Here is a 17,110-nt window from a genome sequence, read left to right on the forward strand (position 1 = left end):
AGTAAACTTTTATGAAGTAATCTAGCTACAAAATAACACATCTATTTTTCTTACATTTGTAATCATATTCTTTAGAAATATATTTATATTAATAGATGTTGTAAGAATATTGATGCATCCTTGACAATTTATTACTTCTCTAACCATTAGAAAACAGCTATTGCACAGAAGCCCTTAAGCACAGAGCTTTAATCCATCTTTTCAAATACTGCCAGTATACTCAGCCCAGAAATCTATAGTTTTAACTCAGTCAACGTGATCAATTTGCCTGAAGGTTATCTGCTAACACATTTGTATTTTGCTACCTCTACATTTGTTTAAAGGCAAGAAAAAGACAATTCTAATGTGCTTACAGTCCATGTTACTCAACCCTTCACTGGAAAACCTCCATTCACTGAACACCTGCTTGTGTCAAGGCCTTAAAATCATCTGTAAATCTTCACCCTGTTTTCACTGGAATAGAATAAAGCATGTGCAAGACAATCCAGTATAGCCTTATCTTTGTTCAAAGAATGGGTCGAGTTAATTCAGATTATTTATTACAAGTATGCTATGTCATACCTCACTAAAATATACCATCTTTGTGCAGTTGCTCTTCTAAATTTGCTTTTTAGCCTCTCCAGTTGTTAGCCTCTCCAGCTGTTGCTTTTCTCCTGATACTCTCTGAAGCAATCTCATTCCCAAACGTGGACAAGGGGGACTAGCTGCACAGAGTCCCCATGCGGACACTAACTCCAGTAGTTACTGCTCTTCACCCCAACTCCCCTTAGTGTGCAACACTTCAGAAGACAGCTTATCTAATCCATGCTTTAATTTATCAACTAACTTTCCTAAAAGTTTCAATGTAAAGAAGTCTCCAGAGTTTTATTTCTCCTGCTACTTTTGTCTGCAATTCTTTTCCTAGTCTGCACTTAACACCCTATTAACGCTCTACTTCATACTTCAAACAATTACCGTTACGAAAACAAAACTCTCATGCACCTAGTTATTTGCTTAGTTCTCAAGCTAAAGTTCTTACACAATTCCAGAATTTGCACTGACCAGTACATAAAGAGCAAGGTACACACAGCATCATGCAATGCCTCAGATCTAGCACTCCTTCAGTAAAATGAGTACTAAGGTCCTGTATTTGAGCTTTCATACATTTGTTGAAAATAATTATTTGTGGCTAAGAAGCATGTAATACTTGGATCAGTAGTAACATTGCTGCAAGGGTTTAAATACCTTCGGTGGTACCACTCCCACCAGCTGGACAGTTCCCATGAGTGTATTTGTGAACACTGCTGAATGGGATGTTGCCTGCCTTGGTTTCATTCACAGATCACCTGTTCAAAGTAAGTCACTGAACTTCCCAACCAAACAAACACTGAAGGGTGCTTGTGCAAACAGAAGCTTAACATTAGCATTTTCAGATAGACATGAAACACCGTATGGAAGCTTACTGTATCTTCTGAGACATCTAACATTAACTCCCCCAAATTTCCTTTCCTACTGCTGTTTACCTAAATGTCACTGCTTGTGCTGTATCACTATGGGAACAGTGGCTGTTCCTTCTGTTCCTATATTGCCACTACCAATCACTTTTTCTTCGCCAAAATTTGCTGCCAAAACATTCTACGTTCTCATATATATCAGAGGCTCAAATATAGCCTCTGACAACAAAATTCACCAGAAAGTGTTCACCAGAAAGCCAGCCAAACAATTTCCAAAAAGAAAAAATAAGAAACTGTTTTAAGAGACTCCCTAGATCTCATTCTACTGTTCATATGAACTCTATTCACCATATCTGAATGTTTCACAGTCTCAAACTTACTTTCCCTTTTGCTATTCTTTTAGAGAAGAAAGTGATTTTATAGGTGGGAAACTAAAATACTAAAAAGATAAACAGCCTGTCCAAAAACACAGTAGTAGTTAGGGGCAAACTACAAAATTTAGTGCTCATTCATGAAGTTCTTGACTAGCATCTTACCTACCTTGTCTTACCCTTTCTGCTATGACATCAAACCATTTTATTTCCTTAAGCTGCATAATTTAGTGTTCTTCTTGAGGCAAGCAGTTCTGTAGGTATAAAAATTTTAAAAAGCGTCACCCCTACAGCCTGGCATTGGTTGGTGAGTTTTGGTATGACATGTAGGCTCCTCCTGCAGCCCACCTTTGGGGGAAAGAGGGACCACACAAAGCTTCTCTCTTCCTGTTCTCAAAAACACATGCAAAAACAACCTCAAAGTATTTGTTTCTGCTGTATTTGGTTGAAATCAGATGCTCTCAGAAGTTACAAAGCTACATTACAGCTTGTGGCCCCTGTATTCTTCATGCACATTCTCAGACTTAAAGTGCTTTGGGAAAACACAGGAGACAAAGTCCTTTAAAGAAGTCACAGACCTAGTCTATGCTGACAGACTAGGTCTGTGCTTGCTCAGTCTACCTATGCTCAATCTGCATTAACTGGGTGTTAAGCTTGCAAATACTCCAGTGAGTTTCAGAGTCCAGGGTAAGGTCGTTTTACCATATTAAGAATACAGATGGCATGCATGTCCGGTCTTAAGATGGGCTTATACCAACATACCCGTGACAATGCGAACACAAAACTGATTCGTTAGCCAGTAAAATAACACAGCCACTGCTGAAAACATGTTTGAGGGAATTTCAGTTAAATGTGATAGTTTCATATTTAAGAAAAAATGTAAAAATTTTTAAGTACCATTCAATTTGGTACTAGAATGCAGAGAAACTTTCTGTTTTATACTATGCCTTAAGAATTATGGCAGTTGAGGCACCTCTACAGGGGACAGAACCCCCTGCGTTGCACTACTGCTTCAGGCCAGTCACAAGATACTTTGTACCTGGAAGTATTAATCTTTGCTCTAGCAGTTAATCAGAGCACACTGTCATCATTTAATACCACGAGACTTTTAGATACAGTTGCGTTAAACACTGTTCCTTTTCATGTAGTTTTTCACAAGTCAGTGGTGTCAAGAGATTTGGAGACCTTATTTTAATATATGTACAAGATCTATACTATATAATTTGCTAGGTTGTTTTCTTTCGGCTTTTTCCTTTGCTATAGCAAGAAATAAACTGTTGAACAATAAAAGCTACCTGAACTCAGAACTAGTAACTCTTGGGATGAAGATAAGCATATATTTACTTAAATATCATTTCATGATGAATAACTGACTTATGCCACACATCTCTGGTATGTGTTTTAAAGGATTCTGGATGAATATTAAAAAAAAAAAAAAAAAAAAAAATAAATTCATCAACTTGAAAACTGCACTCACAAAATGTCTAATAAACATAATACAGCTTTGGGGTATGCACTACTCAGTACCTTGGAAGGACTGTATTTTTCTGATTAGCTGAGTGGCGTAAAATGCAATCTTGCTGGAGGCTGCTGCACTGCTGCAGCTACTGTCAGCCAACCCAGAAAACTATAATTATTAAACTACTGAACCTTATTAATGAACAGTTCTTCTGTTTATGTTCTTACATCGTAAAGAGCTTTCAAGCCTTTATGCCATACAAATGTAACTGTCTCTGTATGCTCCTTCGTGCCTCTGCATCTTCCACAAAATTTCACTGAAATACAACCTGGTACTTCAGTACAACATATTTAAGCTGTCAAGCATGATAAAATTCAACATACCACCTGTTTTGTATCATATGAGAAGAGAACAATTGGCCAAATGAGTCTTTGGGCTGAACTTCTTTTCTCAATTAAGAGACATCAAATATTAATTTCTTAGACAATATGCAATAAAAATAAATTTGAAGATTAAATTCTGATCTTCTGCAAGTTCTTTGTCTAGCATCATCTCTTCTGCTGTACTGACCAACACTGATCACAGTCTGTATTATGTGATTTATCACAGTAACAAATAGCAAGATACAGATCCTTAATAATGACATTATCAAAAGGTGTAATTCTACAAGATTTCCAACTTGTAAGCAGCTCTCCACCCACATCAGTAGTGACCAGTGTGAAAACCACCATGTAATGGCAACAGATTTATACACTGCCCAAACCTTTAGGCATTCAGTTAAACTGAAAATGTACAGGCAGAATATCTTTTACTATTAAATAAGAGAAAAAAAAAAATCTTAATTTATAAATAAATCCATGCAAATCAATCTGCCTATCATTTCAAAGTTTTATACTACTATCAATGACTACAGTATTAATCTAGAATAAAACTCCCTACTAACACTGAACAGGTAAATGATGTATCCCAGTCAGTTGTGTTGATTTAATTGAAAATGTTATTTTCATAGCTAAATTTTGAGCATAAATCTCAAATCTTTATTTAAGGTTTGGTTTCAAATGCTGAAGACAAGCACCTAGGTTTCTGATAAGAATCATACTGTTTTATCAAGGCATTCTTCAAGAAGAATGGACCTGTAAAAGCACTTTCCTTCATAAAAATGACTATGAAAAAACACAAATGACAGTAAGCCGCTAATTGGTGCTACCAAGTGAATTTTATACAAGCAGGAACTAAGGGCATACTCTCAATCTCCTCTGAAGGGGGAGGGGGGGCATGATACTGTATTTGCAATTCATTAAATGAAAATTTTATTGCAGAGGATTACACAATAACAAAAAAACAAAACAAAACAAAAAAAAACTAACACTGAAAAGCAAATCCATCCTAATTAACATTTGCCACTATCACTATATATTAATTTAACCTTTCTTCATGGCCCTGTCCTTCCAGATGGCCCAGCAAAAGAATGGTTTTTGTGCATGACAGTAGGATAAACAAATATGAATTCTTGCAAAATGAATGGTAAACCCATTCACACATTAAATTAACCATCACTGAAAACAGTTTGTCATTAAAACTCACCGGATTAGAAAATACATTTTAATTGATCTTAACAGCTATATGAGTCTTTTGAAGTACCCAGGGACCAGCTTTTCCAAAGCACCAAGAACTCTATCATTTCTGCTCAAATTAAGCAAGCAAGCCCTCACCAGCACTATCAAAAGCCATGGATATCAACTCTGTGGTATTTCAAGACACAGCTCTCACACACGTACAGACCAGATTATAAAAAACCCACACACACCACACAGGTCTCAATGCATAACATGCTTCTTATATGAAATAACTTTTTAAAAGAAAGTAAACACCCATATTCTGCATAACATAGAGCTTTAAAGCAAATCCAAGTAATATCTATGGCAACCTACATTTGGTGTGGCACTGACACATGGCAACATGTAAAGATTCTCAATTTTATGTACTCATTTTTTGAGTAAAAAATTCAGAAACAATTCTCAGGGTTTCCTTTAGCATAGCAGCTGTTGCCAAGAAATAAAACTGTAGATTAGTATTTTGTTAAATTTACATGCTCAGTATTGGAGTAAACTAGTAATTCATATGGTTTACATATAATCAGAAAACTGGTTTTATAACCTACATTTGTTCATGTTTTTTTCAGAGCATTTAAAATATCAGGTTTTACTCTATTCTAATAGTTTGTATGAAAAGTACACATTTCTCCCACTCATCTTAAATGCTCACTTTAGATTTGAATTACAATAATTGTACTGTCAAATCTAACTACTTTCCCACTGACCATTCAACTGACAGTAACTAGTAAGATTATTCTGTGTATTTGGAAGTACACAAATTTAATTTTTTTGTGACCAGTCTATACTTTAAAGTTTGGCAGGCATTCCATTATTGATCAGAGAGTAAGAGAAAAGGAAGGCAGGGAAACATTACTCTTCACAGCACTATTACCCAGAAAAAGAGAGAACAAACAAACAAACCAAACATCATCTACCGGTGCAGCACTATTCTATTTGGGAGACTGACTTTAGGCTATAACAGAAAAAGAACTCTTGCTGGTGTATGCTGTATCTCCCTAGGCAGTTTGCCAGTTATGCACTACCAGCAAATCTTTTTAAGGAGAGACAGTTCCTTACAGGAATTCCCCACAGGAACAAGCCTGCAACTTTGAACACAGAAAAAACATTTCCTTTCTAATGGGAATGATTAGTTACATCTTTTTGTAAGGTCTTCTGGTTTGGATAACTGAGAAGTTATCTCCTGTGTTTAAAAAATAAAAAAAAAAAGATAAATCATTTTTGTACTGTCATTAACTGACACCTGTAAAACTAAGTTGCAGACCTTCTCATACCCTTGCACTCCAAACAGCCATTTTTATCTCTGCTGAAGTAGGTAGATCCTAAGTTGTACTGGTGCAAAAAAAAAGAAGAATGTTACTTTCTTCTTGTTATGTCTGTATTACTCACAAACTTCTACAAACCCAAGTGACCTTTCTACCTGTTGGAAACTGCCAGTCATCTTGGTCATATCTTTCTTTCAGAAATGTCCCTTTTCCTAAACCAGAGTGTGAAATGAACTTCTATTTCATTCACCACTGCAGATAGACTTGACACATGCAATTTTTACCAAGAAAATTCAAGAGCTATTTCATGCTACTGGTATAGTGCAGAGCAGACAGGGTAGGCTTAGGAACTGGCTAGAGGACACAGTGGGTGTAAAACACTACCAAGAATTTGTATCTATTTCGCAAAGGTGTGCATCAGAAAACTTTTCCTTTATGTTGTAAATACATGATCTGCACTGATAAAAGTCAAAGCAATCCATAATAATTAGCTAATGCATACTACTGGAAGTTTTGAGCTGCCAGTAATATAAAAAAATTGGACTATGAAGACAGGGCAGAGTACAGTATCATAATATTTTTTAATAATCCCCTTACAGAAATGTCATCTATTAAGGAATTCCTGCAGTTGTGCAAAGGTTACTTGCTGATGCATGCTGTCTCACCTAACAACCATCAAACAGCTTTACTATTAATTTTCAGAAAAGTAAGTCAGGCTGTTCCAGTAGTTAAATAGTTAATTCATGGGGTTTTTTAATGAGGAAATAGATGTCAGAGTAATCAATGTACATTAAAAATAGCAGGAAAAAAATGATCTAAACTATCCCTCAGAGCACTTACATATGCATATAGACACAAAAACTGATGAGGGAAGAATTCAAACCTCTTCATTTTTAAGCCTGTGTGAAAAGAAAATGGACAACTCCTAACATTTGTGGATTTTTTTTATATTGACTTTCTCGCAGGCCCTCCTGACTACTCAGAACAAGAAACACATTTCACTGACTTGAATCAATATGCAACTATTAGTTGTATATCCTTTATATCAGTTACAATTTGATCCAATATTTTTTAATCTTTTTTTCAAACTAAATTTAATGATATTTTCCCTTAAAGCGAATTAATCTAGTGCCTTTAGTACCAGTAGTTCGGTGTTTGGCTTAATACACACTAAACATCGTAATATCTCCGTCCTGTTTTCCCATTTGCAAAATTCTTTTCAGTAGAGTCCAAATTATCTTGGATCTTTCCTGAAAAGTTTACTTGGGTTACTTTAATGCCAGCTAGCAGAGACATTAGGAGAGAGCATCGGCTAAGAATCCAAAGATAGAAAAAGATCAGAAACACACTATCAGAAAGTTATATTGGAAGAGGTTTTAAGTGAGGGGTGAGAGACCCAGGCCTCAAAGACCCCTGAACTGAAAAAGTAAACACAGCAAGGACAGTACGTTTAAGTCTTTCTAAAATACATCATAGAACATTTACCGATCAAATAAAAATCTTTAGAAATATTGACTAAATGTGGTTAAAATTAGTAACATTCTACAAGAATATTTTCAGATAAGCTACATATGGAGGAAAACTGGGTGCACAGTAAAAAAACCCAACCTTTTCAGTGGATGGATTAATTAGTCAATATGGCCTTAGAACTAAGTCATGGGGTTGCTAATGAGGTAAGGATAGGAAGCCTGACACCTCTAAGTCAAGAGCTCAACAAGTTCTTCTCAAAGTATTCTCCTGCTGTGCCCTAGATTGAAGGCATAACACTGGCTTTCCTATTGCTGGAGGCACAGAAAGATTCACCTAAATCTATTTACAGAGGAAATCTTTGCCTGAAAGACAGGACACAAGCACTACCTTTCTGTAGCAGTGTTCCCCACCATGGCTCTCCCCATCCCAACCACCTGGGAGAAAGAAGACAAGGTATCCAGGACCATCACCTGACCTGCTCTGTAAGCACAGACTGGAGAGACCTTCTCTTAAAGCAGAACCTCACTCTGAGAGGGTTCCTCGCTGACAATGGTAGTCAGAAAAAAAGGCTAAAGAATCCTGCTGTCAGTGACAGAGTCTTTATCATTGGGTTTCAGACCTTCATGCATTAGAGTCAAGCCCTTTACTCACATGACTTCACACTTACCAGTTCATAGACTCTGGATGGATTGATGCCTTTTTATTGTTCACATTTACTTTTTTTTTTTAAAAAAAGGGGGTGGGGGATAACCAGAAATGTCTTGATTGCAGCCAAAATCCAGACATATTGTGCCAGCCTGCCTGCCCATTCTAAAGTAAGCTGCCCAGTGCTAGCCAGATCAATGGGAAACTCAGTAAGTAGGAGGCAAAGCACAGGAGAACAGAAGATGGTATAGCCAGATGATAAAATAAAGAAAAATTGAGGTGGGAGAGTGAGATAGAGCAAATCATGCAGCAGAAGAGGACAAACAGAAGAGTAAACACAGAGGGAAGCCAGAGGGCATAAACAAAAGATAACAAGAAAGAAAGAAATAGTGGGAAGTTAATGAAGACAAGACATGAAGGGAAATAACATACCACAGATGGGGAAAAAAATGGAAAAGACAGAAACAGAAGATAGATATATACAGGAAACCCTTCCTGCCAGAAACTGCTTCTTATCAAGCTCAGACATGAAACACTGCCAAAAGAGCTGTATCGTGTGGAAAGTTCAGATCCCTTGAAATTTCTGAAGGAAGATGAAAGAAACTACATTAAAATACAAAGTAGTGAGTTTATGAGGATTTCATCCTAGAGTACACTGCCCCTGTTCTGCTGTAAGAAAAAAATAATTTGTCTAGTTCAATAATATTTCACCCACTTACTTGCAGAAGAACTGGGCCCACTTGTTAAAGAATATTAACTGATTTGGGACTAATTATTAATTAAGTAGAATTCAGGATCAAGTTCAATAACTGTTTTTAAAGTTCACTAGTCTGTATTGCACTCTCTGCAGCATAGAAAAGCATAAGAGAACTACCCTACTCAAGGTATGGAAAAGAAGATCCCTTCCTCCTGCTCCTCTGGCACGCATCAGAAACACACATCAAGGTGTTTTAGACAAACTTTCCTACAGAACACAGGACTGTAACACTTGGCAAGTGGTCAAGAGCAGTCCAACAGTGTGAATTTAACTCTACACTTCTGCTTTGTTTGAAATTTCTTGTTTTGTACCACCCAGCACTAACACATTATTCTTCAGATAATAAGTATGACCATGAATCCACTGTGCAAGAAGATAGCTGTAGTGCACCCTCTACTCTCAGAGAATGGCAAAAAAGCAAAACAGAAATCTAAGCTAATCTACTCAGAAGATGAAAAGACAGAATAGCTAATAATGAAAGGGACTCCTATCCTACAACATCAGCGATCACCATCTGCTTAATTTAGTCACTGATATGATGAAGAAACCTTTTCTTGCTCCCTTAAGTTATTGTAAGTATCTCATATCTCACAGCATGCTGCTGGCTCCATCACAAAACCTTCAATAACCACAATGTGCATATCAGCAAAGATGAGTGACCAACATAGGAACACCCAATTGTCCCACACTTACACTTAGCTTGTGCTGTCAATTTTCTATAAACAGTCTACTGTTCCAAAATCAAGGGTGTGGAACCTTCTCACAGACATCTATTTTATACTTGAGATTAAAATTTGACTCATTCAAGAATAACAGATACACAAGATACATTCTATTTTTTTAAAAAAAGCATAAATACTCGTACATTGATTTTCTATTTCTCTTAAGACACATCTACCTATTTCTTACAATGTTTGTTATGGTTTTGGTTAATTTGTGCTAGAATTTCTTTTGCCATTACTACTGCAATGTAGAACTTTGTGTTGATTAGACACCACATGTTGAAACATTCATGAGAAAGTAAGAACAGGGCTCACTCACAGCTCAGCCGGCAGTTAGGTGTTTGACATATGGTCAGTGTTTCACTGTCTCAACCACAGGTCAAGACAGTCTCAGAAATTTTAGCTCAGGTTTCTCTTACAAGTCTTGGAATACAGAAGCTGTCTTTGACATCCCATCACAAAGAGGAATGAATACCTCTTCTGCACGTGTACCCTTGAATTGAGGTTGCCATATGACTTCCTGAAGTCATAAAGAACAAACACTTCAACTGCTCAAATTCTCATATATGCAGACTTTTCCCTAGCTCAAGCAGAACCAGAAAAGTTTCCATTTCTACTTCCCACTTACCAGTGTTCCACTGGTTTTCGCCCTCTTGTACCATTGTTTCCTCTTTCCCTGGCTGATTACAAATGATACACATCTTGTATTTGCAAAAAAATCCACAAATATTTACTTTTTTCTGCTTAGAATTTAAAAAAAATATGAGCCAGTTCAGCTAGCTGATGGAAAGCAATTAGTCTATTCAATTCAATGAAGCAACAATGATTTACTCCCTCAGAACTGAGCCTTAGATACAATATCCATATGCAAACTACAATTTATAAAGCTGAACCTTTGGGATTTGCATAATGACGAAGTGAAGGCACTGGAGACAGACCATATTCCTGCTCCTTGCTCTGGTCACTCCTCCCCCAGGCACTAAATGATATAAGTGCTGCAATCTGTACAGCACCAAGGGATGCCTGTGTCCAGAGAAGGAAGAGGGAGAAGAGGCTGTGGGGCTGATAGGGGAAAGAAAACTATCTTATTCTCCTCAATTTTTTAATCTAGATTAAAGCCAGAGCTGGGGCAAGTCTCCTAGCAAGATCAAACTGGCAGCGTAGGGCTCACTGAAGACAAACATGTCTCCATGAAGGGGGCTAAAATCCTACTGAAGCTATTCATAATACATAATATAGATTTTTAAAATTTGGTCTATTTTTTAAACCAGTATCACATAATATCTGAACACAAGTCAACGGAATAGCCTTTACTTCCACTGTAAGACAATTGACAGCCCTCTCTCAAGTATCTATCTATACAAACATCTCAAGCATCAGGAAATGCATGCTCAAACAGGTTCCCAAGCAAGCCTGAAGATTTCTAACTCAGCTCTTCTGCAATATTCCCTTACAGTATACTTGAATCCACACCATGAGTTCAACAAAGGAAGTGGGTCTACAGTAGGAAAAACATCAGTGAAATACCAGAGGAAGATAGGTGAACTCAGATCACTGGTTTGTGTATTTCATGATGTAGAACCTCAGTCGTTAAGAAAAGCCAATGCTGCTCATTCCATAGCTATTTATTTTATTAGATCAGTCACACAGAATGTGCCTGAGTGTTCCCTTACTGGGCTTAAATCTGTCCCAGCACCTGAAACTACATTGTCAGGATAAATTCTGTTCTTTGAGCAAACTCAGTGGAATTACTCAACATCAGTATAAACAGGATGCAAATTTAAATGGTCATTTAAATTCTCTCAGTTTCCCAAGTAAACTTCATATACATATAATTGCAAGTGTTCAAGATCCTTTCTACTTAAAATGAATAAAGATTTCTTACTTAAAAAAAAAAAAAAAAAGTAGTTTATTTTTGCTTAGACTAACCTGCCACATTAGATTAAAAGAAGAAAAACCATCAGGGAGGAAAATGTCCATTTCTTTCTAAATAATAGCACATTGTAGAATTAGGTCAGAAATACTGGACATTAGCCTAACAAAACCAATGCTAAAGACATTTCTTTCAAAATGATTAGCCTCTGACACAAGTAACTGCTTTACCCTTTTCATGTAATGCTTTATGAAATTAGTTATTAGCGGATCTCCTGGTGGATTGACAGCTATGGAGATTTGTGCCCTGAATTTCTCAGAGGGGAAAAAAAAAAAAAAAAAAAGAAGCTAAAAGAGATGAAGACTGTTGATTGGCTAGATACACAGCTGCATAAATCATTCTTTACATTGACCTGAATTATTCTGCCTTTCACCAGCATTTTCTATTGTCCCTATTTGCTTAATCCTGGTAGACAAAAAAGTATATAAAATGGGTTATATGCACAGAATAATTATTTTTAGGAAAACAAACAAGCTTACACACCACAAATTACACAAAATTCATAAATAGAAGACCTCATATTGATCTAAATTTTTCATGTAAAACAATCCAAAATTATCTACTTACTGGTATCAAATTTATTATTTCATGAACAAACCTCCCCTCACCCCCCAAAAAAAGTCACATGCAGATTTTGAGTGCACAGGACCACTGAACTCCACTGTTTCAAGGTGGCATTTACTATAAACAATGAAATTTGCAATGTAATTCAATATTACCCTTAAGTGTGATAGCATTTATAAGTTTTATTAAAATAGGAAATGAAAAAATATAATGGAAACTAATTTTGTTTTGAAGTACAACACTAGCATACAATTTTCAATTGAAGAAATATATCTCTACACACTACTCACTGTAGCACCATCCCTTTTTGAAAGACCACTTACACCAGCAGTAACTGCTTTTAAAATTCACATTTTAAAGTGGTAGGAACATCAATATATTAATGTAAAATTTCTCACCATCATCTCATTAAAAAATGGAGTATCTAGTAAAATACACAGCTAAATAACAGCTAAATAACACCATTAAAAATTAAAAACAGACTAAACAAACATTCTAGAAAAGGCCATGAAACTTCAAGTGGACTGAAATATCAGAAACACAGTAACAGCTAGTAAATATATTTAATCAATATAAGCAATAGAAATTCAAATTAAAAGTTTTTATATTGCAAAAATACACATATACATGCAGCATAATATTAATGTATATTTTCCTCCAAAGTATCCCTGCCGAAAAATCTTATTTTAAACACATGACATAAGGGAGCACATATGAAAACTGGAAAAAAGGCAATTCTATACACATCTTATTTTAAAGTATCACTATATACAAATTTGAGGGTTTTTACTATAATTATCTCTACTCTCAAATACTAGCAGCTTATCATGACCATCAACTTAAAGGTACAGCAAACGAATATAAAATAAAAACTCAAGAGTACTTACCAAATTATGATTAGTTGAATTAGAATCATCTTCTGGGAATGGGATGTAAACAGCTAAGGCCACACAATTGGCAAAAATAGACAGTAGTATAAATATGTCAAACGGTCTGGAAAATCTTGTTAAGGAATTCATGAATTATGAATATGTACAAACTTTTTAGCCCAGTTCTCTTTTCAGCATCAACACTTGTAAAAATTCTTACTTTTAAGACAATCTTTTGATCAGTAACTGTGACAAACAGTTCATCATCTTTAGTTATATCACTATACCATATTATTTTCCATCACAGTGATCTTTCAACATCCTCTTCATTTTGAAAAAAAACTATTACTCTTGCTGCCACAGGGCACTTTATATTACATTCCAGAGATGAATATGATTATACAGTCTTAAATCAATACGTGTGTCATCATGACGGGTAAGGAGTACTTACTGAGTTCTTTTGTCCTCATATGCTCACGTAAATCACATTAATGTTAATGAGAAATGTGTTTGTCCAAAGGAGGAAAATCATTTGGGATCTAGTTTGTAGTAGGATATGAGAAAGATTCCCAGAAAATCACAACTTTTCTCCTGTATGAGAGCTGCAAAGCTGTACAACGGATACAAGAAAACTCTGAGCCCCTCTTGATGATAGCTAGACTCCTGCTTTTGCTTTGGCCAGGACAGTTTAGGTGAGTAGACTGGGGAACAGAGAATGACTACAGGCCTGGCAGCCACACATACCGAGAGGCTATAGGCTGTCACACTGACAGCAGCACAAACTGCAGCTGCATGTTCTTTATACAACATCTGGATGATAGCAGTTGAAACCTGGAGATACCTTCTTTCTTCCAGAAAGAAAAATATTTCTTAAAATTTATGCCTATGAAGTTCATCCTTTAGTTTATCATTAATTTGCTTTTTCTCCAAAGTATTTCATTATTTTCTTGTAATAACAAACATGGAGGTACCCAGATGAACCTATTCGTGGAAGCTTGGAAAGGGAGTATTTTGGGCTTTAGCTATAGTTTTTGACATCCTTCACTCACTTCAATGCACAACTTCCTGATACATGTCCATAAGAGTCACATAAAAGACTGAGGAAAGAGTACTGCACAGGCTTGAAGGAAGAGTACTGAATATACTCAAAAGCATATTTTTGACAGTTTAAAATATTTTTCCTGAAAAAACACTCCTACAAAGACCATATGCCCATTAAGATCTGCTAAATTTTGTTTGTTGGCCTACAAAAAGTTTGTCACAAATGCTGAGTTTATGTTCACAAAGCCTATCAAGAACAACAGCTGCTATGTTGTGTACAAAATAAAGTTACAACACACATCATAACATGCAACATTCTCCAGACTGAAGTGAACAAACGACACCAGTGCAAGATTGACAACTTTGTTCTATGGTGTGGTGTTCTATGGTGTGGTGCTACTGGGACAAAGTCTGCCCTGAGTTATTCCACTCCAGATCCATAATAATTTCATTTAACTGACCTTAGCCAAGAAGAGGACAATTTACTGAAATTAGTTGGACTTCTACCAGTTTAAATGAAAGAAGAATCTGTTTCACTACCTTTAATTTGCAAATGAATTATGTTCAAAGACTTGAAAAAAACAAGCCCTATAAATGAGTAACAGTTTCTATTGCCAGGTTGGCTGTTCTGTTTAAAGTATCAAAATGAGTTTTACTTCAGTAAACTACTCACTTGAACAGCTGTTTCTCATTACAGGGATGTTGCCATGGCTAATAGGCAAACATTTTTCTCCTCATACCTCAACAAAACTATTTTCTATTTTAAACCTTTTCTTGAGAATTAAGTAATATACCAAATCAACATGCTATCAGTTCTGCCAAAGAAATCCACATACATCCACATCACAACGGCTGAACTAAAGATAAATCAATCCTTCCCAACATACAAGTCATCATGAATACAGGCCAGGATATCTGATCTCCTAAGGATGTACATGCTTCCAAATATGTCTGGTGGTAGACATATGTCATAAAAGTTCAGAAGATTAATATATTTCAGCACTTGTACATACTTTGAGTGAGTCCTTGGCTTAACTAAAATCTTCCCTACTTTTAACACTTGGAAAAATAATCTTTTTTAAAAGATTTCTACATCTGAGTCATTTGCCCTAATGGCAATACACCAAATTGCAATATGGAAGATACAGGTTTGACATCTTGGGTCATCTCCCAATTAACACTGCTAGATGCACTCCTATAGACTCAACCTTATTTGGAAAGGCAACAAATGAAATACAGAGGTTTGCTGGAATATAATACAAGCTCGTAACTTTAAAAAGTTCTGAAAATGCTCCCCCATCTCTTCCAAGAAAAAAGGAACAGCTATGAGCTCTTCTCTGACTTTGAGCTACTTACTTTAGTAAAATTATATTTTATGTCATTATGGCACAAATTAAGAGGCTATCTTTAACAACAATTTAACCAAAATTAACTACCATCAACATTACTGACAGTAACCCACATGTGCAAGTGTTAGCTGTGATGCTGCAAGAGATGCTGTAAAACAATCCCCTTGATACATTCTGAAAATACAAGGAACAGATTGTAAAAAAGGAAACTGCGTCGAAGGATACTTCCATTCTACTAGACTAATGCAGGCTCTTCGTATTGGGTTGTTGAGGGATAAACAGAAAAGGGCACGGGGTGGCCGACTATTAGACGTATTACCCTGTTTTTTGCTCTTGGCATATTGCTGGCGTTTTCTTTGGGACAGAGATCCTACAGGCTGGGCTGTGGTGGTACTCATATTTTGGGCAGCCTTTGCTTGTCTAGCAGCATCGATTGCAGCTTGCCAAGATAGAACAGTTTGCTTGGATGGTGCTGAACTGTTTGACTGAATAGCTGGTCCGTCACCAGGGAGAGGAATTCTGGTGCTACTTGCATAGTTCGCCTCTGTGGGACAAAACAAAAAGTACTTGGTTATAATTTTTTATGCTAAAATGTGTCATAAAATTTCTGACAAAAACATTATTTTAAAACCTCTTGGCAGTGTGATGCTACCATTACATATACTATAGAGCACAGCCCTCTATTGATTGATTGAACAGTAGCAAAAATGCTCAGGAATCAGTATTATAACTTCAAGTTTAATCCAAGCATCAAGAGAAGTGCTACACAAACACTTCACATTTTGATTCTTCCACTTACTGCGGGTTTTTTCCTAGCTGGATGGCAGCTTTTCTGTCACCATGTTTATGCAATAAAACACAGCTACCCCTTAAGATCAACTTCGCTGTAGTACCTTAGCATTTACTATTTTCTCACTTCATTTTGGTCAAAAAATAAGTTGTTTAAAATACTTACATGTTATTCAGTTAAGAATAGCCAAGACTATGCTGGGGGGGAGGGGAGATGTCCTGTAAACGAGTTAAATCTTGCCCTAATCTCCATTTTCAAATAAAATGTGTGAATGCCTCCCACAATTGAAAAATCCCGTATTGTCTGGTGATAAACATGTTAATAACGACTGCTCTCTTTCACAGTGGAAATTACAACCGTGAAACCACTGTAAAAGGCTGGGGGGGGTTGGTTTTGCTTTTTCACAAGGATTTGTAACACAAACTGCACCTTCCAAATACTAACAAAGTCCTCGTTATCCAGAGGACAGCAAAGAAGACAGAACACCACCTCCTCGCGAGCCCTCTGACTAGAGCAACAGTCTAGTCCTACATACACCTGTAGGAAGGAGAGACTCCTAAGTGGAATACAAAACTTGAAGATGCCTGGGTGGGGAAAAAAAAATGGAGGAACGGCACAATATACGTGCTGGGAATTAGGGCTGGCAGGCGGGATGACTGTGAAATGGATCTTCCCAGGCCAGAGAGGAAAATAGCTCCCCAGCGATCGCTGCTCGTCACACGGAGGAGAGCCACGAAAAAGCGCAGCCTCCTTTTCCAGACGGGGGGAAACAGACAGCGGGAGAGACGCGAGAGCCGCGAACACGCGTGGACGCGGCCGGGCCCGGCCT

General features: G+C 36.7%; 1 protein-coding gene across 16 annotated transcripts in view; it reads right to left on the reverse strand.

The window, feature by feature from the left end:
* The window catches only part of CACNA1D (calcium voltage-gated channel subunit alpha1 D), a 232,573-nt gene that overhangs the window by 176,641 nt on the left and 38,822 nt on the right, over positions 1–17,110 (reverse strand). For all 16 annotated transcript variants that reach the window (XM_026857486.1, XM_026857485.1, XM_026857471.1 and 13 more), the window contains exons 2-3: positions 15,717–16,035; positions 13,120–13,225 (exon numbers count right to left, since the gene is read on the reverse strand). In XM_026857486.1, coding sequence (XP_026713287.1) covers positions 13,120–13,225; positions 15,717–15,889 — 279 coding nt within the window. In that variant the 5' untranslated portion in view covers positions 15,890–16,035. The remainder of the gene's footprint in view (positions 1–13,119; positions 13,226–15,716; positions 16,036–17,110) is intronic.

This window comes from Athene cunicularia, assembly GCF_003259725.1.
Source record: "Athene cunicularia isolate RWA chromosome 12 unlocalized genomic scaffold, athCun1 chr12_part1, whole genome shotgun sequence".
NCBI classification, from domain to species: Eukaryota; Metazoa; Chordata; class Aves; order Strigiformes; family Strigidae; genus Athene; species Athene cunicularia.